A 24,622-nucleotide genomic window follows, 5' to 3' on the forward strand; every position below is an offset into this window, starting at 1 on the left:
TATTTTTTTCTCATCATTTATTCATCGATACTAATAATTACTTACCCTCCTTAGTAATCATAATTGATGAAATAAAAATTATACAATCTAATATCATTATTTATTTATATTTGTATTTCTACCCAAATCTATAACATAACTAAAATATGTAATAAACTAATAATGTATCTTGGATTGGGGCCTCAGAGTAGGCTCACCAAACCATATCCCATATCTGTAAAGATCTTATTTCATATCTATTAATATCATAATATAATTAAAAAAATCCAAATAATTAGTGTGCACTCATCCACAAATTATTTTTTATTTGTGTTATTTTGCATGAAAAAAAAAAAAGTTAAACTTCCGTCCCACCAACTGACCGCAAGTTTTTTTACTTAATAGAAAAAATTCAAATTATTTGAATTAATACAAAAAGTCAAATTATTTAATTTTTTGTTATTCAACTAAAAATAATTTATTGATTTCAATCAATTTTTTATTTTTTTATTTTTTTGGTTATGTGGGATTAGATTTTACTAATACCTAAATTAATCCATTTGAAATTATTGTTTTGATTTAAATGTCTAAAATTAAGAAACTAACCTAAATGTGAACACTGATGAATCGAGTCAACAAATAAAAATAATTTAATTTTCCTATGAGAAGAATGGTCAAAATAAAAAATATGAATGGGTGGACCTAACCTTATTAAACATTAGGATTATTAATTTATTACATGCAATGTGAAATCTTCACCCTCCTCCGAGACTTTTAAGAACGGAATTTTTGGTGGAAGATAGTCTTCGTTTTGTTTAGGTGCGACGAAGACTCCGAGTTCCCAACTACCCTTTAAATAATTTATTATTATTTCATTGGGATCAAAGATTCACGGATTTGGAGGAGGGCCCACGGTTATGGACCTCATCTCAAGGCCCTTTGGGCCTCAACTGACTGTAGGCCTGTTGTCCGAGCCCACCTCACGTTGGTGGGTTGTATATTCTAAAAGACATTTTAAAATACATGAATATACTTGTTTTTCAAGGAAGAAAAATAAATTTGATGTCAAAAGCATGTGTATTACTTTCAAAAGCAATTTTTGAAAGGAGGTTTCATTTAAAAATGTTAAAAGTATTATTTTCTTTTAATAATCATTTCAACAATTCAAAATAATTCCAAACAAATTTATTTATCACTTTATATATAACAATAAAAATATTTCTAAAAATACCATTTTAAGAGTATATTTAATTACGGTTATTTCTATATTGATTGTTGTGGTTTTTTTTTGAACCGCCATTCATTATTCTTAGAAATGTTTAAAAAATTCCTTATAGAGAATAAATTTGTTTCTTCTATTTTGAATTAATTCCATTTCTCCTTGTTGCCTGTATTCATATTTCAAAAGTTGGAAAAATGAAAATAAAGAGAAAAGTGACAAAATTAAGAATAAAAAATATTTTTTCGGTTTAATTTTTTTTTCTTTCCACTTTTACACAAATAATAAATAATTTTAAAACATTTTAATTATAAATAGTTTCTAACAAATTTTGTTTGGTGGCATACTTCTCAAACAGAATGAAAATTTAAAAAAAGAAATAATTTTTGGATAAGATTTGTTATATTTTATTTTTATTCTTGTTATTGAATGAACTAAGAAAATTTGAGATTTTTAGTTCTGTTTGAAAACTATTTTAAAAAATAATTATTGGTAACAATTTTTGAAAATTATTCTATAATATTTTATAAAACAAAATTCTATTAAAGATTTAAAATATTTAATTAATATTTTAAAATATGTTTTAAAAATAATTGTTAATTATTTTACATGTTTTATAATTATTTTTAAAAAATAAATAAAACAACTAAAATATATTTTCTGAAAATACTTTTGAAAACAAAAAATAATAGTTTCTCATTTTTTTATTATGAAAAATAAAAAACTATTATTGGAAACACTTGCAAAACACATTGGTAGTAATTTTCTTTTTTCTAGTTTACGATACTTTCTCTCATGAAAAGAAATTTTTAGGCAACAAAATTTTACAATAAGCAAACAGAATCTGTAGCAAGCAACAAAGACTGGAGCCAACAGGAAGCTTCCAAGTAAAAAACATATTTAATAATTTTTCTTAAAATCTCCAATTCCATTGAAACCTAAATAAAAGTAAAAATAAAAATAAAACTAAAAACACCAGTCATCTGAGATTCAGAAGTAATAGTAGGCTGCATGTCACTCGCTCACGCTCTCTCATTTCAACGGCGGTATGTACAGGAATCCTTTAGTGGAATGGAAACCTTCTTTTTGGGGTTACCGAAGTCCATGGCCACTGGGCACTTCATCCTCAGGTAGAACTTGGGTCTCACCAGTCTCCCCAGCACGTATCCTCTCGACCGAACCGTGAAGCTCAGTGTCAATGGCACCGCTCCACTCACTGTGCCATTTGAAACGTTCAGGCTGGCCCCTCCACCGTACAGAGGAATGTTGCTTCCCCTCACTATCACTTTGATCGTTTTATGGCTGTTTCTTGGTTGATAAAACTTCTGCATCTGCACAGATATCAACGTGTAGAAAATGATCAGATGAAAATGGAAATGGGATTTGAATTTTTTTCCTTTTAGGTCATGGGATGTGGGGGTGGGGTGCCTTACCATTCCGGTGGCGACATTGAGTTGGGAGAAGGACAGGTGTAGAGGTGTCGATGTGACGTGGAGTCCGAAGAATGTGGCGGTGTTGCGGAACTTGAACTTCACAATGGTGTTCACCGAGACCATATCTGTGGGTACACCTGAGGAATCTATACCAGCTTGAATGGAGAATTGCTGAAACCTAATGCTCTGTTTTCATGATCAGGGAAAAGAAAAACCTAAATGTGAGGAAAGGTGATGAACAAAAATGAATCCGGAGATGGGTTTTCTGAGAATAGAGTACTTGACCTGCATAGTGATGGTGGGTTTGTGGGATTTACTCACACACAATAGAATCAATGAGAAAAGAGAGAAAAGGAGGAAGAAACCGACGAGAAAAGCGATGATATAGCAGCGAGGAGAGGGACGGCGTCGTGCTCCATCAAATTCCAGAAGGCCCTCCTCTTCAATCTTGTCAAACTCCTTCCATGGCTTCTCACCCTTCCGGTGGTGGCCGCCGTTGGTGGACGTCTTACCGGAGCCGGAGAAGCGGGTGGAGGAGGAGTGGCGGCCGAGGGAGGAGTTGGAGTGAGGTGGCGAGCCCATGGGGCTGAGCGCCGGAGTGGAGTGGAGCGACATGCTAGTTTTTTCGCCATCGTGGGAGTCTCCTGATGGGCTTTGAACGAAGTACAGCGGCCGGCGAGGTGAGGACGCAGCAAAGCTCGTGTCGTCGGAATCCGTCTTTCCCTGCGTTGACATTGTTGTGATCTCTTACAGGTCTCACTCAGATTAAGAGCAGCAGCAACAATCTATGAAAATCAATACTAGATTTCCCCCACTTCAAAATATTGAAGGACGTTAAGCTTCCTTTTCCTTTTATCATTATTTTTAACTCTTATGTGGGCTGCAAGGAAACTTCAGTCTAATCAATCTCTCTGTCTTACCCAATAAGCTGATTATAACTTGAGAAATTGTATGATTCAAAGATAGTACTTTTTGTTTGAGAGTTGTTTTAGATTAAGAATTTTATATTCTCCAAATATTTACCAAATCGAACATTTTCTTATCTCTTGATCAACTTAATTTCAAGGATTCACTGGAATCTAATGAACGATCTACTTATAAATTTCACCTCAATGTGGCCTTGAAAGTACAAACAAATTGTAAGGATGAGACCATGAGGTCCCAAAATTTGCTGGATCCCGCTAAGTTCAGTGCCATATTTGTCGGTGCCAACCAAACAGTTTCGACTCTTATAAATTACGAATGGCTAGAGCGAGGTTGTCTTATGACTCTTATAAAAGAAGTATCAATTGACAATACATCACTATAAGGCACATTTTATTTCTTTCATGCTGAGATCTAACCTTGGGCCCAGCTATAAATTGTGGTAGCGTTTCCTTCTTTGGTCCCATCTGTTAGCTTTATTGCGTATAAAGCAGGACGATGGTATGAAGTATGCTGGCATTAAGCCTGTGAAACATGGTGAAGACAAACTTCTCACATGTATAACGCCAAGATTGTGTTGGCACGACCACAGCAGCATACTCTCATGTTCATGACACCAGAATAGAGTTTGCAAACCACATATTTGAGGCTGATTAGACATTAATTTATAATACTGGATCCTTCAATTGTGCCAAATACATTTATGTTGACACAACATGACATGGGTATGGGTATGAGATTCTTGTCCTATACTCTAATTCTACTTTGGGTGTGACTTTTTTTATTTTTTTTCATTAATATTCTTTTATTCGTCAAATTTTTAGTAATAATTAGGTGAAAAAATAGTTGAATAGTAAATTTTTGTGAGAATATATATATTTTTTTAAATAGAAGCTTTTAAAGATAATATATTCACTTTTAACAACCACTTTCATACTCAAAAGGATAAATTGAGTTTGAATAATGGTTTATTTATCCAAGGGCTACAACATGGAAGACCATCCTCTCCATGATTTTAATAGAGTGTGATGGCGCTGGAGTCCAAATTCTTCAATCACAAATTCAATATGAAACTGCACAGAAAGTCACATGCAATCTGTGAAAATTTTCTTTTCCTTTATGGGGGAGTTACTCTAAAATTGGGCATTGCTCATCATATTTACTTCGACCCCACAACAGTACACAATGACTTCAAAACTTGTTTGGTCCTCATTCCTATGACATCAATACCTTACTTTATGATAATTAAATCATGCTCTTATAAAAAATATGCATTAAATCAGCTTAAGTGTGGGTTGCTTTGTTGAGGATTAATAAGGTTGTGAACTGAGGCTGCTAGCCACTATAGGACTTCCGATGACCGCATGTGTGCCTTCAGTTTCCACACAACTAAGCGATCCATGAACCGGCACTTCTTTCTTTGAGTCTTGGTCCCTCTATACTTAGTTTGCACCTTTCTGCTCATACTTGTGACTGAAAACTGAAGTGCTTGGAAGCGCCTGAAAACCAGTCAATGGAGCCAACGTTGCACTGTTAGATGATCTTCCATCTCCCTTGTTAGCCACCTTTCTATGAAAATTTTTCACAATTTTTGTGTCTGAAGATGCATGTAATGATCTGAATTTGCCTGATGGAATAACTTAAAAGTTAAACCACAGAGGAGCCTCCCATAGTCGTCTGAAGTTATGTCATATATGAGTCCAAGGGTCCATTGCCAGACGGATCCCATGGCTAGAGGACTAGCGCATACTTACTCTGATCTCCAATATACTTGATGTAGTTTAGTGTACTGTCACTCGTGTCGGCTGTGGTCATCAGGGCGGATTAAACAACAGCAGGGCTCCATCTGGGGTGTGCCGCCATCAAAAGGGCCTTGTGTCCAGCCGCATGAGGACATGCCATGGATGTTCTGGAAATGATGTTGAATTTACTAAACAGGTGCTTTTAACCGAACTCTGAAACCGGACTGGTTTGAGCCATATGGTCAGGCTTCGGCAATAGATCAGTTTCCATGGTAGAGTGATGCCCCCAATGATTGAAACTCCATTTCCAAGAGCTACAACTGCAATGCAGTCGTGGTCTATGGTGCCAGCAGGCACATCTAATAGCCATGGTACTCCAGCGTGCAGAGTCCCAGGCCATGGACCTTGATTTCCAGCTGATGATGCAACAAAAATACCACCCTTCTCCATACCTGCAAATGTTGCCATAGGGACAGGTTCCTTATATAATGGAAGTCCACCTATGCCCAGAGACAACGATATGGTAGCAAGAACATCTGATGCATAGCCCCCAGCATACCATATCACCTTATACATTGCTACATGAGCTCTTGGGGTCATTCTTCTCCCAGTCCCCTGGGCATAATAGTTAAAGAAAGATGCTCCCTCAACATAATTTCCAGATGCAGTTGATGAAGTATGAGTTCAATGCCCTTCAGTATCACGACATCAAGCAAACACTCGTTCTAAAACCGAGCTCCAATCAGCTTCTTGTTACACATGGAAGAACTAAACCCCAATCCCTTCACACATTCTCCTTTCCATTTGGATGGAATTTCAAATATTCCAGCGTCATTAAAGCTTGCACTCTCCACTATTTCGGTGTCCACCAACCCAATTGTGACGTCTTCTCCAAGGGTTGTTGCTGGCCTTGCACCAAGGTCAAATTCAGACTAGCCATGGTAATTTTTGAGGGTATGGAGCTCAGAGGTAGTGAGACTTGCACAAAAACCATGGACCGCATTGCTGTGAATGTAGACAAAGTTGGAAATCCCTGGTTTGTTGGCATTTTATATGGAAGCAAAGATGGCAGAGTACAAGATGTGATGGTCTGGGAAAACTTTAGGCATAATGGCTGTATGCAGAGCTTCGCTTTTTGGGCAGAAGAGCTAGAAAACAGGACAAATGAAGTAAATGATCTTTAACTTTTATTTACGCGCATACAGTGATGGTAGACCACAGATGCGAAGCCACATTTATTTACTTCAACATTGTGATGCAAAACCACAGAGCACGCATGACACATATCCATGCCATAGGCGGAAAGGATACTTCAAAATAGTAATGGTAGCTTCAGAAACCACCGAAGAAGTCAGGAGCCATTCCGGGGTCCATCCTTGTTGCCACAATTGGACTTCTCACAACATATTTCCCACCATCCGAGACCCAACTGAGATGGCCATATACCAGATACTCTGTCATGGATTTTGGGCCCTCTAAAGTAAGATTGTAGCTCAGCGTCTCATGCTTGCAATTGAATACCAATTTCTCTGGCTCCACCTTCACCTTTAATCCTTTCAGGGGTGTGAGTTCTGCAGTGTAATTGGACTGCCCTTCCCCAACATTAGTAACAGTCCTGTGAAATACTTGTACAAGTTCATCTGGGGCTGAACTCTCATCATTGAAGTAAGCAATGAAAGATGGGTAATTAAGATCCAAAGACGGGTTCAAACATTCATAGGAGGATCTTGTAATCTTTTGAATCTCCTTTGCTGTGAAGCCCATGGCACAAAGAAGCTGCACATAATCTTCTGCAGTTGCATTGTAGATGAGCCCAGGATCAAGTGCCTTATTGGGGTTCACCTGGCCGGCCCCCATATCTAGTGCGGTGACTGTATCATTAGAAACCTCTTTGATGGGGTTTTGAGTATTGTCCAATGTATTAGCTGTGGTCATCAGTGCAGATCGAATGGCAGCCGGGCTCCAATTTGGGTGCACTGCCTTTACTAGAGCAGCCACGCCCGCAACGTGAGGAGTGGCCATGGATGTCCCAGACAAGACATTGAAGTCAGAATACCATTGGTGATAAAAATTATCAGAAACTGGAGTATTTGAAGGCCATGCTGCCAGAACTGATGTGCCAGGAGCTAGAATATCAGGCTTTAAGACATTGGGGCATTGTATAAATGGCCCTCTTGAGCTATATATATCCACCATTGGAGCGGGCTTGGTACCCATTTCTGTCTTCTGAAATGCCATACTCGCTCTTGGATCACTGCTCTTGTTTATGTAGTCTATGACAGTTTGGCCGTCCTTGAGAAGGAGGAACGCAGATGGGTATTCAGTTCGGGTGTCATCCAGAAACATAGCTTTCTCAGAAATGAAGACAGCAGCTGTTGCGTTTGCTTCCCTGGCATAGTATGCTTGGGTTTCCATGATGAATTCAGAAGTTATGCATACAACAATGTAGCCTCGAATTTTTAGGTATTCTTCGCTGCTATCACATTCACTGAGAGCCAATGGCGTGTTCTGTGGAGAAGGATTCCCAGGATACCACGAAGGAAAGGGGATTTGAACTCCATTCCCCAAAGTTAAGATGCCATACAAATCTCTGTCCATGGTACCAGCACCAACTGTTGTCACCCATGGTTCTCCATTGCTTAAGGTTCCGAAGGCGTTCCCGTCGTTTCCTGCCGACGCAGCCACGAATATGCCCTTCTCCATAGCTGTGAAACAAGCTATTGAAATGGGGTTCAGGTTCAAGCTGTTGTTTCCAAAGGAGAAGGACAAGGACAGTATATCGACACCGTCCTCAATTGCCTGATCAATTGCGGCTAGAGCATCCGATTGCGCAATTCTTCCAATCCAGATCGCTTTATACACGGCTATCCAGGCCCGTGGTGCCATGCCTGCAGCAGTACCATTGGCATACCCAAAATAGGATACACCCTCCACAAAGGCGCCTGCAGCCGTCGATGAAGTGTGGGTTCCATGTCCTTGTGAATCTCGAGAAGAGTTCATCGAAATGGTTTCGTCTGGATATTTAGCTAGAAAACCTCGATTATAATACCGAGCTCCAATGATTTTGTTGTTGCACATGGAAGAAGTAAAGTTGGCGTCCGCCACACATGCACCTTTCCACCTAGAGGGAGGTTTACCCATACCCTCGTCCTTAAAGCTGGCACTTTCAGGCCAAATTCCGGAGTCAACCAGGCCAATTATGACACCATTCCCATAATTCGAGGCAGTCCATGCTCCGGAACCTCGCCTTAGGCCAAGGAACTCGTGACTGCGGGTAGTGTGAGGTTGGACAAACTGATCTGGAGTAGAAGAGAGGTAGCCGGGGGACTTTTTGAGAGCCTCAAGCTCAGAAAGAGTGAGACTTGCACTGAAGCCATTTATGGAATTACTGTAAGTATAGATAAGCTTGGCAGTGGTGGACGGGGTGACGGCGGCGCCGGTGGGTGTAGAAGCATCTGATACGGAAGAAAGCATGGAGGAATACCAGCCATGGTGGCCGGAAAAGGGTTTGGGCATGGCTGAAGAGTCCATGTGAACTATATATGTGTCTGCAGACTGTCCCAAATGATTGGAGGCAAGGAGAGAAATTGTGAATGCATGGAAACATACAAGCTTCAAACTCAAACTCAAACTCAGAGCAGCAGCCATGAGTGAAGAAGAATTAATGCTATGGAATTGGGAATCTCCTGTTTATTTGAAACTTTCCCCTTCATATTAATTAACGATTTGGAGCCATTATCCTAATAAATAAGTCCAGACAGTCCAAACCCTCTTACTGGCGATATCCAAATGGGATGGAAAAAATTCATAGAATTGAAGAGCAAGTTTTGTCGGTTGGCTTTCATCCACGCGCTTCACAGTCATCTTTCACCATGGCGCAAAAGGCCAGTGGAATTGGTCAGATATGACTGATGAGATCAGTGATGACATCATGACAGCCAGTCCATATTTGCGGCTACATATTCCTATCTGTTTTTAATGCAAAAAGATAAAAAAAAAATTAAAAATACAAGTGTCACAATCCAGCCATGAAATAGATAGAATAAGTTATTTTTACCTCTTTTTAAAACCAAAGGAAAATATATGAAAATAAAAATAATAATTTAAAATACCATAAAAAAAAAAAAAAGTATAATACGATCTCATTTTTCTTTCATTTTCTCTTCATCAACCGATTCTAAATATAGTCAAATATGACATATTATGAATTACAAACTTTTTTTTTCTAATTTTCTTTAATTTTTCTTTTTTCATTAGATAAATAAATTTTAAATCAAATGATAACTTTTAAAAATAATTTAAAATTTAAAAATCAATCCAATTAATATCAAAAGCCATCCTCAATTTTTTAATTATGTAAATAAACTTTAATTCAAATAAAATTAATTTTCTTAAATTCATTAATAAATTTAATAATTTTAAAAAATAATTTTAAACTAAAAAACAATCCTACGATAAAAAATCCATAGATTTAAATAACTTTAAAGTGACTATATTATTCTTCCTTTGCATATAATTATATTTTTATAATTATTCTCATTAAACAAATAAACTTTGAATAAAATGAAACTTAATACCTTAAATTTATTAATGAATCTAATATTTTTAAAAATAGCATTCAATTTACAAATAAACTCAATAAATACAAAAAAAAAATATAGTACAGAATGTGTCATGACTACTATTTTCCTTTTACACTTGATTATATTTTTTTTGAATTTTCTTAAACAAACATTAAATTCTTTAATAAATCTATTAAATTTTAAAACTAATTTGGGATTTAAAAAATTGACCTAATTAATTAAAATTTGTCCAAAATACTTTGTATGTACTTGAATAGAATGTGTAGATGCCCTGAAAAACTTGATTTATTTTATTTTAAATAAAATATTATTAATTAGTATTAATTTTAACAAAAATAGTAATAATCCTATGGTTGGGATTCTTGGGAATGAACGTGGGCTATAATAGGATAATATTTGAATATCATGAAAAAACGTAAGAAAAAATTATTAAGATGGGAAGAAATATTAAAAGATTTTCTCCCCACGTTTCTTGGATAAATGTGAAGGAAATTTGAGAAAAATGTATTCCTTGGTCATCTTAATTTTCTTTATTTCATTTTTTTTCATATACAACAAAAAACAATGTTATTATGTTTTAAGGTTATGTTTGGTTCTACAAGAAAAAAGAAAAAATAAAGAAGAAAAGTGGGAAAAAAAAATAAAAAATAAAAAAATAAATTTGAAATCAATAAATTATTTTATATACTACTTCAAATCCATTTCATTTTTTTTTCCTTTTTTTATATAAAAATTAAATAATTTTAAAACATATAAATTTTTAACTAATTTTATTTATATTTGTTTTTTTTTTTATTTTTCACGTTAAAACCAAACATGATAAAATCATTTTTCTTAACCATTTTTTTATCTTTTCTTAATATTTTTCGAAAACCAAACATAACTTAAATTTTTTATTTTTCTTTAGTGAAACTAAATCATTTCAAGAGAAGTCGAAAATTAACCCCCAACAAATAAAATAGAATAAAAGAAAATAATGAAAGTTGTCCAAATAAAATAGTAGATCATGGTCCAAATGTCTCATTATTGGATTCTTTGAACCTATGAAATTACTATCATATTCTTCAATTTTATTATAATTTATAATCTATAATCTTTTATTTGAATAAAGCTTCTCCCACTGAGTTTTGTGGCGCACATACAATAAACATCTCTTATAGTGGAGTATTGTAAAGTAAATAATTCTTTTTTAATGAGGAATGTACTATTTTCTTTCATTATTGTCATGCGGTATTTACTTGTGTGATTATTTAAAATTTATAAAAAAATTTGCCCTGTAATTTCTTTACTTCACAATTTTTTTGGCCATCTTGAAAATTTTTGCTTTTGTTTTTGTTTTTATTCTCTTTAGCTATGTTGCATTAAATTGTATAGTTTCTTCTTGTTCACGCAAGATTATTATTTTAGCTTTATGAATTTATGGATTTAATACAAAGAATTGATTTCTGCTACTAGTCCTCACTCCTCACGAGGGTTTACCAACTTTGCAATAATGTATGAAGTTTCTCAACAATATCAATTTCTTCTAACCATATGACCCCCTCATCAACGCCCCTAGTTAATGTCAAACCCTTCTTGGAAAAATTAAAATTTTAAATTGTCAATAAATCAATTAGTGATATTACTCATTCTTTATCTTTGACTAATGTTGTTTATGTCTCCATGTTGGACTACTAACCTTATCTCTATTAGCCAATTAGTTGACGAAAATTACAAAATCTCTTTTTTTTTAAAAAAAAATTGGTTGTATCATGCAAAGATCAAATGGGGAAAATGATCTTAAACGTGAAAAGTTGTTTCCTCTAAGCTTGCACACTTATCCCAAGATACTATATTTGACATATCTATCCCTATAAGTATTCAATCACCCACTAATGTGGTGTTATTCTTAATGCTTGTTAAATCATTAACATCCATGAAATGGGAAGAAATAAGTTTCTGAATAAGTTAAATTAAGTAAGTGTCTTGATTGGGATGTCGAAGTCATGCACGTGGATGAAATCATGTGTAGAAAAGTTAGGTATACAATAGGAGACACGTATCAACTAGAAATGGAAGATTGAGTCGATTTGAGACAAATATTGTTAGAAAGTACATCAAATTTCCATTTGACACAAGTTTCTTTATATAAACCATACTGTATAGAGTATTTTATATATTGACATTTCATTATAAAATCTAAATATCCATGTTAAATAAGAAAGTTATTAGAATATTTCTTTATATATTCTAGGTTATAATCAAAGGGAAAAAGTTATAAAATAGAGATAATAGGAGAAACAAGTAAAAGTTTATGATTTAGGGTATGGATACAAGTTAACTCGAGATGTTTCAACTTTCAAGCTTAATCTATAAGTACATATGGTCTTTTTTTATCATATGTAATATTCTTTATGATATAGCGGGCTAAATTGCCTTCACCCATGGATGTAGGGCATCATTAGTCAAAACATATTAAAAGCTCATATGTGTTTTAATGATAACTTATTTTTTGTCTTAATGTTATTACATTAATTGAAAGCTTCCTCTAGTGTAACAAGTGATTTCATAACTTTTTCTTGCACAATATTTATCAGGTTTTATATTTTTAGGCATTTTTAAAATTTATAATAAGATCATGTCAGCATAATAAAGAACTCTTCTTGCTTGTGTGATATCCTCGAACTTCTGATTTACTTCTTCAATGTCAACATTCTCTTGCTTTTAAGACTCTCTAAGTTTTTATTCGAAAGTTCCTTTGGGTATGCTGATACCATGACCCATTCATCGAGCCCATTATGAATGGCTATAAACCCTCTCTTAAGCCCACTCAATGCACTAGTTGAATGCTTGAATTTGGGCCAAGTAATGTGAGCTGAAGTGGGCTGAATACAACGAGAAGGGAATAAGCTAAAATGTCATATGAAAAGCATAGATCATTTGATAGAACAAATTAAGCTATTAATTTAACCCATAAATTTAAACTTTTCCCATGTCTAAAATTGAGTGGGTAGTAGGAGAGAGAAGGGAAATGAGGGGTGCGCCCAGGGCTCGAGTACATGGAGAAAAGGTTGAACTTTCGGTATCAAAAGAATGGAAGAAATGTAGGGCACCTCCCCTTTAGAAAAACCCGTCAAAGAAAGCTGCAAATACATGGTAATACTCTTTTTTGGCTTCTCTCAATTACTTGTATAAGACGAAGTCTCAAGGTCAAGTTCAGCTTATTCTTAAAGCAACCTTGCCACTTTTTGTCCCTTAAACTTTTCCCACATGGCGAAGACTCATGATTCAAAAGTTTTCTTTGTACACACAAAAGAAATAAAACATAAATCTATACATTTTTTCCTATCTTACCCAACCAACAAGCGGAAGTGTATAAGTTGAGAATACAAATTTTGAACACTTGATCATCAGATCATGTATGATTGGGTGGCGCTTTCTGAGAATGGCCCAACAAGGAAATATGCCGCTGTTTGGAAATTTCTCCCCCTCCTTACTAACCCTCTAGAAGCCTAGTTGACCCTGCTAATTTTCATTGGTATTGCAGGTATAATGTGACGTATATATTTGAAGGGAATCATTTTTTAAGATTTAATGGGAGCATTCATGTTCTTATGATGGCAAGATCCAACCGCTACCTGACGCAAAATTCTACCTAGAAGGCTAAGTCTTCGTCAAATCCCAACCTCCAATCTCCATACGCATATGCAATATGACAAATCAAAACCATCTCAGTTTAAAGCCACACCTTAACAGCACCCACCAACATACCCATCTCTGTCCTCAAGGCTCCAAATTCAGAGGATGATGAAGACATGCAATCTTCATTACCCAATCTTGGGTCTGTTCATCATTTTTGGTCTCTTTGTGGGCTTTTCTTCAAGTCTCGAGGTTTTTGCCTTTTTCTTCTTTATATCAATTTCTGTCATCTTTGTTTTTGTTCTTTTTTCACTGCCCCTTTCTCGCTTCTTTTACAGATCGGAGAGACCTGCAATGGCGGCTCCACTTGTGACGCCGGTCTGACGTGCCAGACCTGCTCCGCCAACGGCAACACGCGACCCAGATGCACTCGGATTCAACCAGTGAATGCCACGTCGAAGGTACCCCTGCTCCTACATGGGTTTCCTGTTTGGTTGCCGAGAAAATCAGACGCAGAAATTGGATGATGTTTTTGGTTGTGTGAATTGTGATTAGGTTAAAGGTCTGGCATTCAACAAGTACGCATGGCTGACAACCCACAATTCCTTCGCAAGGACAGGCGAGTCATCTGTTGGTCAGGCCAACCAGGAAGATTCCGTCACGAACCAGCTTCAGGTGAGTTTTCGATTCCGATATTTCGGTTTCCTGTTCTGGACACTCGCATGTAATAAGCGATTTACTATTTTGTCCTTCGATTTCCTTTTTCCCACTAACCAAACACTCTCTGATTCCGCCACGTCGCATGCGCCCCGGTTGGGCAAAGGCGATTTCATCATGGTTGTCGTGTAAAGTTCCGTGTGATTTGACCAAAGTACCCTCAAATACCAAGCCCCCGAATACTGAGAAGAAAATCTTAAAGTAAAACTAATTTAAATTAAAAACCCCTTTGTTTTTTAAATCACAACTTGCTGCGATTGATCATTGCACTTTTTTTTCTCCCTCCTCCTTTGTAGGGTATGATCGGAACTTTATGTATATAACTTTTGACTGATTCAAAGAACATTTCTTACTGCTTTTGTTTGACATTAGAGCCTAAAAGTTCAGGATTGATATATTTGAAATTTCTCCTGTTGAAAGAAAAATAAAATAAAATAAAAACAGTAGAGAACTTATTTCAATGTGTGGTACTGTAGAATGGGGTTCGAGGGCTAATGCTGGATATGTATGACTTCAACGATGACATCTGGTTATGTCATTCCTTTGGTGGCACCTGTTACAACTTCACTGCATTTGTAAGTCTCTTCAATTCTCTGCGGACTTGCATTTTTGTTTGTGGGTGATTTTCTGTTTGGATTTATGGTGTGCCAACTTTCTTTTTTCCATCAGCAACCTGCTATCAATGTGCTGAAAGAGATTCAAGCGTTTTTGGAGGCAAACCCATCAGAGATTGTCACCATTTTCATTGAGGATTATGTGACATCCTCTCAGGGTTTAACCAAGGTTTTTAATGCTTCTGGGCTGAGTAAGTACTGGTTTCCAGTGTCTCGGATGCCCAGTAATGGTGATGACTGGCCAACCGTGGATGATATGGCACAGCAGAATCAGCGCTTAGTGGTCTTTACCTCTAAAAAGTCCAAGGAGGCTTCAGAGGGGATTGCTTATGAGTGGAGTTACGTGGTGGAAAACCAATGTGAGTCCTTGGAAGTGCTTGTGTTGGCTTGAATTGTCGGTGATTGAAGATTTTCCTCCAACTTAATTTGATGCAAAATGCAGATGGAGATGATGGGATGATAGCAGGTTCATGTCCCAACCGGGCGGAATCATCTCCCATGAACACAAAAACAAGGTCACTGATTATCCAGAACTACTTTCCTGATAACCCCAACTCAACAGAAGCCTGTGCGGATAATTCAGCTCCATTAACCAGCATGATGAAGACCTGCTATGAAGCAGCTGGCGACCGATGGCCAAACTTCATTGCTGTTGATTTCTACCAGGTATGAACTCACCTGCATCTTTACAAATTACAGCCTCTCAACAAAGTCAATAAGTCTGGAGACATAATAATATGGTTTGGGACGAGAAACAGAACTAAAAATTATTTGCTTAATTCATTGATGTGTTGCTGCAGAGAAGTGATGGCGGCGGTGCCCCAGAAGCTGTAGATGAAGCAAATGGTCAGCTCACTTGTGGATGTACCAGCATTTCCTACTGCAAGGTCTGGCTCTGTTACTCTTTTTACCATGTTTACTTTACCATAGACAATTAACAAACAATATATCGATTAAATGGGGTTGGAATCAGTCTATATTGGTTTCCTATGGGTAAGAACGCGTACAATTTTTAGATTGGAGAGTAGGTCAAATGACAAATTAAAAAACGATGTAGTTTGTTGACTGACCATTTCAAAAAGGATTCAGGGCCAAGTTAAATATTAAAAACCATGAGGCAGTTAGTTGACTAAGGCAGTGTTCATACCTCAGCAGAATACCTAATGCTTAATCATAACACCTATACCTTTTATCATAAAGGAAATACAAATTGTAACACCTAAACCATTTTCTAGCTATTAAACATTACAATTACAAGGGTGGATCAATCTGAAAGGATACATGAGGAGCAGTTCAAAGATTATTAAGATGTTAGGCTTTAACCTAACATATGTCGTATGTGTAGGAAAACGCAACATTTGGTTCATGTGATGTTCCTGTACTTTCTCCACCTCCCCCAGCATCGATTTCGCCTAGTACCAATGTCCCCAACTCCTCCAACGATTCCAGCACTTCTCATCTGGATGCCAATCTGCTCCAAGCCCGATGGATGTTGGGGACAATGCTGGCTGCAATTCTGTTACTGTGGTTATAATTGCTCCCAATTTGGTTAGTTTTCATTCCTTCCAATTTTTGAAATACATGGAAATGTCTTCAGGTGAAATTGATTGTTCATGTGGATTTGGTTTTTTTGGGGCCTTGTATTTTAGAAGATGAGAAATGTTACAATAAAAAATAGATTGACATTCGGCCAAAAGTTGTTGATTTCATTGGATTTTGATGTGGTTTATTTCCTGTCTGTTCTTGGCCATTAGATGCCGGTTTTAGCTTCTTTTTCTAATCTTCTCAATGAAAAAAAAAATACTATTAGAACGCTGGGACTTTGCATTTCCCATAAGAAACCAGTACATTCAAAGTGTTCAAATGAAAGGAGATACCCAATAAGGGAGTTATCTAACTTGGCCAGTATTTTTAAGCTATCATCATCCCAAGTTCAATTGCTTGCTATGCTCTCAAGTAATTTTGGTCCAAAAGCCACCATTTTGTCTTGACCATATAAATTTCCATGCACCAATGTGACATTTAAACAACGACAAGTATCTAGAACCTTATGCTCAGCTATATATATATATGTAAGTTCAAGACATTTGCATATATGGGTGTGACACCCTGCTGCACATAGGCATCTAAGCTCTGATTTTCATTCTGTATTTAGAACTTAACCACTGCCTTCAGCACACTTAACGTGATGTCTGTGCTGCAAATAGACAAAAAATTTCTATGCTGCCGTGTCCATTGCACAATGGACTCCATTGATGAATTGAAGACAACGACAATGGGCCTTGCGGCCTGCAGAAAGAGATAACAAAGGGATTAAATCTGCATATAAAGAAGCTATCTTTGTCAGTAAGCTGTATTTCGTAGTTAGGCACATGCAAATGGCTATGAGTCCAAGACCCACCTTCCCAATGACTGGCGATGAAAGAATAGAATGCCTATTATCCATGTCAATCATAGCTGAAATATTCCCATGACAAACCCAGGATGCTTTTTTTCGCCAAATACTCCACAATCATCAGCAACACGGCATGCTCCACAATGCCCAGATGCTTGGCTCTAAACCAGCAGAAGAAATGGGTGAAGTGCTTGCAGAAATGGAAGCAAAGAGGATAAACCCAATCTAACTGTCCTGACATGTGCATTATTGTGGTAGCAGAGCAGGCAGGGGACCCCATGTACGTAGGCTAACAACCTCAATCAAAACGATTGCTCATCTCCATGTGCCTTTGCTTAGAGCCAATTCCATTTTCCTTTTCTCAAATGCATGTGGGTTGTCATAAATGTGCCCAAAAATGATAATTGATGCAGTTTGGTTCCCAGCTAATGTCTCATCTTGATGGTTATTGACCTAAAATATGAATGGTTGTTCTCGAGCTTGGATTCAATCATTTGTCTCAAATTCAAGAGGAGGGGTGTCTAGCCGCCTTAGAGAATTGAGAGTTTAAAAGAAGAGCCCCGTTTTAGCCTCTGTTTTGGATAACAAAAGACAATGATTATGGAGAAAAAAAAAATCATTTGAAAGAAATATCAACTCTTTAAGTTTAGCTATGGTAGAAGCAAGGGAAAAAAGAGAGAGAAAAAAGTACAATGAAGAATCATTAGGAGATTTGTACATTTTGAACATACGGGAAATGGAGAAAGATTAAGGCTTTAATGGCATCATAAAAAGTTCGAGGAGAATGGCAGAGAAAAACAAAGAAAGAGAGAAGGAAAAAAAATAAAAAAGTTTTAAACCCAAAGCTTTTGATTCATCAACTTTTAATTTAATTTTTTGAAGAATTAAAAAATGTAGGAAGTTTTTAAATAATTTTTGCTTTCTTTTAAATTTTCCATGGTAAATGGCACAAGAGAATACCAGATTAAAGGAAAATTTACTTGTTTCATATTTAAGTTTATTTTACTTTCCCATCTTCTTTTTCTTTTCCTTATATATATATATACATATATATATATATATAATTTTGATATCATCTCGTTTTACAAATTTAGGAACCAATGGATCCTTCTTGAAGGTAAACATAAATTCAGCCGAAACCTTAAGCCTTCAGGGATGACGGGACTGATGTGAAGCTTTCCCCAAAAGAACTGTGATCAGAGACATTACTCACCCTTCTACAGTAGTAACAGATAGCCATTTCTACCAAAAATGTAGGTGAGCATCACCATCATGCCCTATATGCGCAGCACTGATTTAATGCTATATTTGATTGATGAGTTGTTTGCTTAAACTCCAACTGACCTGAATGGAAGAATGCAGTCAACAGCTGAAACAAAAGGTTAGTTGTATTTGGTAGAGGCCAAATTGAAATCCATAAAAAATCCAAGCCTTTCAATAAAGGCAGTTGTGAGCCTTCCTTCTCTTTTCCTCCTCAGAAGAGGACAGCCAAAACCCAGATGATAAAAACGCCTGCTTCGGACTTTCCCTCGAGGGAAGGCCCAACTAACTTATTAATGGAGGGTTTGATGATTCCAGACCAGTAGACATCCCCAGCTGTCAAGCTTTTCGAGTCAACAATTGGGACTCCCTACTCCCATTGAGAATGGACAAATGACCCATGTTACTGGAGGGACCCCCATTTATGATCCAACTGCACCTAATTAGTGAAAAAATTTCAAGTTTTGCCCATTAATAAAACATTGTTTGTTCTCTAAGTTCGGCTACTCAAACATGTGAGTTTCAGGTGGGATGCAATCAGATTGGGGTAAAATTTTACCTATCTCTTCATGATTTTATAGAGTAGTTCTCTAGATTGTTTGTAATGAAGAACATCCAAAAGCCAAGTAGCTTTGTTTTATATGTTGGCTTACTCATCCACTTGCTTTGTTTTTTTCCATTGATCAGTTTGGATTTACCACTCATTTCAAACATGTAGTCATGAATCTGGTTGTGAATAAAGTGTAATTGGAAAGGCTTGCATGTTCAGACAACAAAAAAGAAGCATCCAAGGACTCTTTTAGACCCCAAAAGAAGCATCCAAGGGCCCTTTTAGACCTCAATATCTAGAAGTAGATTACAACAGAGATATGATGATCTTCCATTTAACAATATTGGAGTTTTGCAATAATATAAGTTGTTTAATATACAAGATAAACCTCATGCTCAAAACCTCTCTTGGAGAGGAAACCATTTGAGATGTAAACTAAATCACTTATGATAAATTATGTAAAATGTGGAACTACAAGATACAGAAGCGACAAATAATATAGAGCAACATTTGTGAAAGCCACATATACCGGTAAAACTAAAATGGTACTTGCTTTAGTCAGCTTCTAGATGGAGAGACAAGCAATATAAGATATCCAATTCACCTAGTAAACGAGCTCTGCAAATTTTCACTGCTTTTCTGCTTGGCTTTCTTCTTGTCTCTACCTTTGTCTATTGGCATGAGCCCCACTTTCATACCCACTACTATCCCCTGATTCTGTGACTCGCTTCTCCATCAATCCATTCCTTGGGCTGTCACGATGTGCACGTACTGAATCTCTCCCTGCTCTACGATCCTAAGATAAAACCATAGCATCACGAGTTAATGAAACAGAGAACGATAGCATTAAAGAGGGGTAATGTGGGGAAAATTCTAGTATTCTTTAGCAACAGAAGGGAATGCAGTGGATCACATCTAAGGCTTGATTATGGAGAGAGATGTTCTTTGCACCTAGTCACTAACTTGCTACATTTTCCTATCCAAGCTCATTAACAAAGCAGCAAGTAGGAGAGTAATGCCAGCAAGTTCACTTTGTGGAGAAATGAACATCATCCAGTGGAAAACGGGAAAGTGGTTAGTTGTAGATTTGTAGTAATGTAACTAACAATAACCTTTTGGAAATTTTCTCAGAAAATAATAGTTCCAAATTTTATGAAATTTTTTCTCCCATTGGAAGTTCAAAGTTAATGCACAAAAGAACAATGAATCATATCTTCATACTCCTAACTCAAATTGTCTGGAGCTTATTGTCTAATATTTTGTTAGCATTTGTTGGTTAAATGTAATTTGTTAATAGTCCACATGTGCCTAAGTGCCATATTTGACTTAAATTTAAAGTAGAAATGGATGCATACATCTCTGAAGGGGGATTCTTCAGCTTCAAGCGTATGTATAACATGACCCATTTTTGGCCGCTTCTGTGAGTTTGGATCAACACAACGCAGAGCTACGAGAAGAGCCCGCTTCAAGGCCCTTGAAGTCGGCTTCTCAGGTATCTTTGGATCCAAAACTCCCTCTGGATTCCTGTTGGTAACCATCCTCTTAAGCCAGTCAACTAAGTTCACCTGAAAATTCCTGATTTGTGAGTAAAAGCAATGGGGAAGACCAAACATAAAAAAGGACAATCTTCAGCATTTTACATAACTAAATCATCACCAAGAAACGATCCAAGTAGTTTAGGGCATACCTCTTCTGGAGGGCGGCTATAGTCGACTGGATTCCTCCCAGAAATTATTTCCATGATAAGAATCCCAAAACTATACACATCACTTCTTTCATTCAACATGCCTGTACTTGCATATTCAGGAGCTACATAGCTACAAAAACAGAAACAAATAGTCACCACCTCTTCTTCACAGGAGAGAAGGGAAGGGGAAGAGGGAAGGAGAAAGATCATACATACCCAAATGTTCCCATCACTCGGGTTGTTACATAGCTGTGCTCTGAGCCAAGGAGCTTGGCAAGGCCAAAGTCTGAAACCTTGGGATTCCACTGCTTATCAAGTAAAATGTTGCTCGATTTTATATCACGGTGAACAACTTTGGGTTCAAGTCCCTCATGAAGATAAGTTAACCTGCATTTTCAGTTCAGTTCTGATCAACAGAGCAACACAACAGATAAGGGGTAACGGCTTAGGTAGCCCAATTTGATTTGAATTATACCCTTTTGCAGTTCCCAGGATTATATTCATTCGAATCTCCCAAGTAAGAGGACTTCGAGGCCCTACATCACCATGAAGCCACTGCTCCAAATTCCCATTATTTACATACTCATACACAAGCATCCTACAACAGATTGAAACAAGGATAGGACATCATCAGCATATCTGTTGAAGATATCATGTATAAGGCCAGCCAGGAATAAAAAATTAAACAACACAAAATCATTTTCAATGGGGAATTAATAAGATATTCTTGTTTGCAGTTCAAATACAATCAAGCAGGATTAAGCAATAGACAATAACAAAGTACCTATGAGCTCCTTCCGCACAGTAACCAAGCAATCTCACTAAATTTTTATGTCGAACTCGTCCAATTGCTTCTACTTCAACCTTAAACTCCTTCTCAGCTTGTCCCCTGACAGATTACACCAGATAATCTATTGACTGGTCCTTTGGTATATAAATGGTACAAGATTTAAAATGACACACAGATTAATTCAACTTAGACCACAATCATCAGTCCATTAATCCCAAGCTTGATTCTATAGAATACTAAATTGATAGCTGCCAATCAAATCTAAAAAATTTGTCTGATGAAAACAGATAGAATCGAAATAAAATAACTGAATAGAATAGTAGTAGCAAGAAAGCACCTATTATTGAGCAAGTTCTTGACAGCAACCTGTGTGTTATCCTCCAAGACACCATGGTAAACAATCCCATACCCACCTTCCCCAATAACGTGGTCGTCGGCAAACGCATTCGTGGAAGCCTCGAGCTCTCTCAAGGTATACCAATGGCCCCACCCCAAATGCGAAACTTCGGGAGCAACTATGGAGGCCTGTTCAACTGCCCGAGCCTCCCCACTCACTACGCGCTCGGGGTAAGAAATTCTATGGTCCTTTCCAAGCTCGATGTGAATCCTGTGAACCCCACCTGGACTTTCCTCTCCCGGTGGAAGAAGCAATGCCTGCCCTTCTATTCCGGCCAATTGATCCGATTCGGGAAATGGGTCGGCCTGAATCTGGCTTCGGTGGCCATGGTCAATTCTGATTTCCTGGATCTCTTTGGACACGGCTGGGATCGTGGGCTTCTGAGACGGCCTGATTTTGGAAGAGCTGTTCCGTTTTGATGTGAGCCAGAGCGAGATTAGGAAGAGAAGAAGCACAAAGGCAGCTCCGACACAAACACCCAAAACCACCCACAAGCGAAGACCAAATATGGAAGTGGGTTTGGAGAGCTGATCGTTCATGAGCGTAGTTCTGTGATCGGACATTGATACTGATCTCTGGAAGGAAAACCCACAATTGGATTCACACACATTGGATGAATAAATCAATGCGAAGATAAGCCCATATATACAGGCAACAAGCTAGTGATTGGTGAAGAATTAAGAGCAACGGAAGCAAAGTGAGTGAGAAGACGAGAGTGATCAAGAAAGTAGCAGCTGTCATGATGGGACTCCTTGAATAGGATGACCCCCACTTTGTGGGTCATCCTCCAAGAGGCTCCACTTTCAGCCTCCACATTGTTTTCCATCCGGGCGGGTCTAAGAAAATAAAAACCAAAAAATTTAGCCACGTGGCACCGGGAGAGAAGCCGACCTTCGATGCCCAGTAAAAGAACTGTACCTTCCGCCTATCTTTTCTTGACACGTGGAGATTGGACAATGGGATGTTTACGGCATCCAATCATCTGCTGAAACATGGCATAGTGGGAATTCAGTAGCCAACGACAGCGGTTTCATCTTTATTCAATCGTTTTCCCCATTTGTAGGGGCTTTATTAAAAATAAAGTTGAGTTTTTTTTTGGGAAATTGGAAAATCATCATATGGGATGCTCCCCTTGAAAATTAGTAAATTACAGGCTTTATTGTTTTCATGGACCGACCATTATTGGAAGGTATATTTTATCGAAAAAAATATAAATAAAATTGGTCTGCTTGTCTCATTGTATATCACATGTGAGGAAAATTATGGGGTTGTGCTCTTTTTTTATTGATATTTTTAAATTATCTTTTAGCTATGAAAATTACTAAATTTAAAATTTACCGAATTAATTTATTAAAAAAATAAAATAAATTTTTTTTTACATCAACCCTGTGAATTATATCAAAGTTGAACACAAAAAGTGATGATAAACCTTTTTTGTAGATGTCATCCAATGAGGAAGGGTTAGGTTTGGTAAGTCCAAAGAGTGGACACATGTTTATTTAATTAATCTGAAGCAAAATCATTTGCAAAAGTGCCATGGAAGAACCTGCTTTTTCAGTGCCTATTTTTCCATTTCCAAATGATAGGGTTTTCATACTCTCATCATAAATATAAAAATAAATAAATAAATAAATATTTGTGGAGAAAAAAAACAATGTCTTTGCTTTTTATGGATACGTGGATTGTGACTATTGGATTTTTTTTTTTTTTTTTTTTGGTATAAAGGTATGAACAGAAGCTACAAATATGGGTAGAAAAATGAGAGTTTCCGACAAGCTAGTATCACGCAATGATGCATTATCTCAAAAATATTATATTTTTGAGAAGTTTGAATTTTGATTTTTTAAATACATGTATTTTGAGAAAAATAACCCTCAAAGTATGGATTTTAACAGTGAAAATCATGATTATTATTATTATTTTATGATGTAACAATTTACCGTGACTTTTCTTTTTTCTTTTTTCTTTATCTCCTCCCTAATACCTTTACCTTTTTTGTTTTTTGTTTTTTTTAATATGTTGGCTTTATGATTTTTTTTTAATTTCATTTTTTTGTTCACAATTTCCTTTTTCTATATTTATTGATTTTAATTATTTATAAATATTTTAAATATAAAATAATAATATACAATCAATAAGAACAATTTTAATATAAAAACAAATACTTAAGAACAAATTAAAAATTTTAAGACATCAATTTTTTTATATTCCTATTAAAAAATATTTATTTATTTTATAAATTTTATTACATTATCATATTATTTGATTATTTAAATTTTTATGTGAAATGATATCCGATGATTATGGTTTTAGTTTTTTTTACTTATGAAGTTAATTTATTTGCAAATTTAGCTTTTTAATGTTTAATATTTTTAATTAAAAAATATAAAAGTTTTGATGTGGTTTTAATATTTTGTTTGTAAAGTTTTTTAAAATTGTATTTATAAATAAAAATAAATATGTTTTTTTATTAAAAAAATGTATTTAATTATTTATATTATTTTCTCTTAATTTTGTTAAAAGGCTAAATTTTTGCATACTAAAACAAGAAAAAAATTGTGTATCATCGCTCATAGAAAAAAAAAATGATACTATACTTTTTTGAAGATATATGTTACTATTATTTTATAAAAAAAAATAATACTAAAATGTATTACAAATACAACCTAAAAGGAACCGAACTCATTAAGTTGTCGACTATTCAGGTGATAATT

General features: G+C 36.2%; 5 protein-coding genes across 5 annotated transcripts; 1 reads left to right on the forward strand and 4 right to left on the reverse strand.

Annotated features, from left to right (window-relative positions):
- Positions 1-1,994: 1,994 nt before the first annotated feature.
- Positions 1,995-3,496, reverse strand: LOC117918926. Its single transcript, XM_034835902.1, has 3 exons — positions 2,917-3,496; positions 2,632-2,817; positions 1,995-2,529 (listed from the first exon to the last, which is right to left on the reverse strand). Exons 1-3 carry the CDS (start codon positions 3,364-3,366, stop codon positions 2,236-2,238), a joined length of 930 nt encoding a protein of 309 aa, XP_034691793.1. The 5' UTR covers positions 3,367-3,496; the 3' UTR covers positions 1,995-2,235.
- A 1,080-nt stretch (positions 3,497-4,576) lies between these two features.
- Positions 4,577-5,904, reverse strand: LOC117918927 (subtilisin-like protease SBT1.7). Its single transcript, XM_034835904.1, has one exon. The coding sequence runs from the start codon at positions 5,895-5,897 to the stop codon at positions 5,418-5,420; it is 480 nt and encodes a 159-aa protein (XP_034691795.1). The 5' UTR covers positions 5,898-5,904; the 3' UTR covers positions 4,577-5,417.
- Positions 5,905-6,462: 558 nt separating this feature from the next.
- Positions 6,463-9,007, reverse strand: LOC117918922 (subtilisin-like protease SBT1.9). Its single transcript, XM_034835898.1, has one exon. It carries the CDS (start codon positions 8,943-8,945, stop codon positions 6,630-6,632), a length of 2,316 nt encoding a protein of 771 aa, XP_034691789.1. The 5' UTR covers positions 8,946-9,007; the 3' UTR covers positions 6,463-6,629.
- A 4,252-nt stretch (positions 9,008-13,259) lies between these two features.
- On the forward strand, positions 13,260-16,595 carry LOC117918924 (PI-PLC X domain-containing protein At5g67130-like). Its single transcript, XM_034835900.1, has 8 exons — positions 13,260-13,750; positions 13,837-13,959; positions 14,054-14,173; positions 14,692-14,790; positions 14,885-15,188; positions 15,272-15,495; positions 15,630-15,716; positions 16,175-16,595. Exons 1-8 carry the CDS (start codon positions 13,664-13,666, stop codon positions 16,361-16,363), a joined length of 1,233 nt encoding a protein of 410 aa, XP_034691791.1. The 5' UTR covers positions 13,260-13,663; the 3' UTR covers positions 16,364-16,595.
- Positions 16,596-19,338: 2,743 nt separating this feature from the next.
- On the reverse strand, positions 19,339-22,648 carry LOC117918923 (probable serine/threonine-protein kinase At1g01540). Its single transcript, XM_034835899.1, has 7 exons — positions 21,849-22,648; positions 21,506-21,610; positions 21,197-21,319; positions 20,938-21,108; positions 20,722-20,851; positions 20,390-20,599; positions 19,339-19,830 (listed from the first exon to the last, which is right to left on the reverse strand). Exons 1-7 carry the CDS (start codon positions 22,469-22,471, stop codon positions 19,696-19,698), a joined length of 1,497 nt encoding a protein of 498 aa, XP_034691790.1. The 5' UTR covers positions 22,472-22,648; the 3' UTR covers positions 19,339-19,695.
- Positions 22,649-24,622: the final 1,974 nt, after the last annotated feature.

The sequence above is a fragment of the Vitis riparia genome, chromosome 7 (genome assembly GCF_004353265.1).
Source record: "Vitis riparia cultivar Riparia Gloire de Montpellier isolate 1030 chromosome 7, EGFV_Vit.rip_1.0, whole genome shotgun sequence".
Lineage (NCBI taxonomy): Eukaryota > Viridiplantae > Streptophyta > Magnoliopsida > Vitales > Vitaceae > Vitis > Vitis riparia.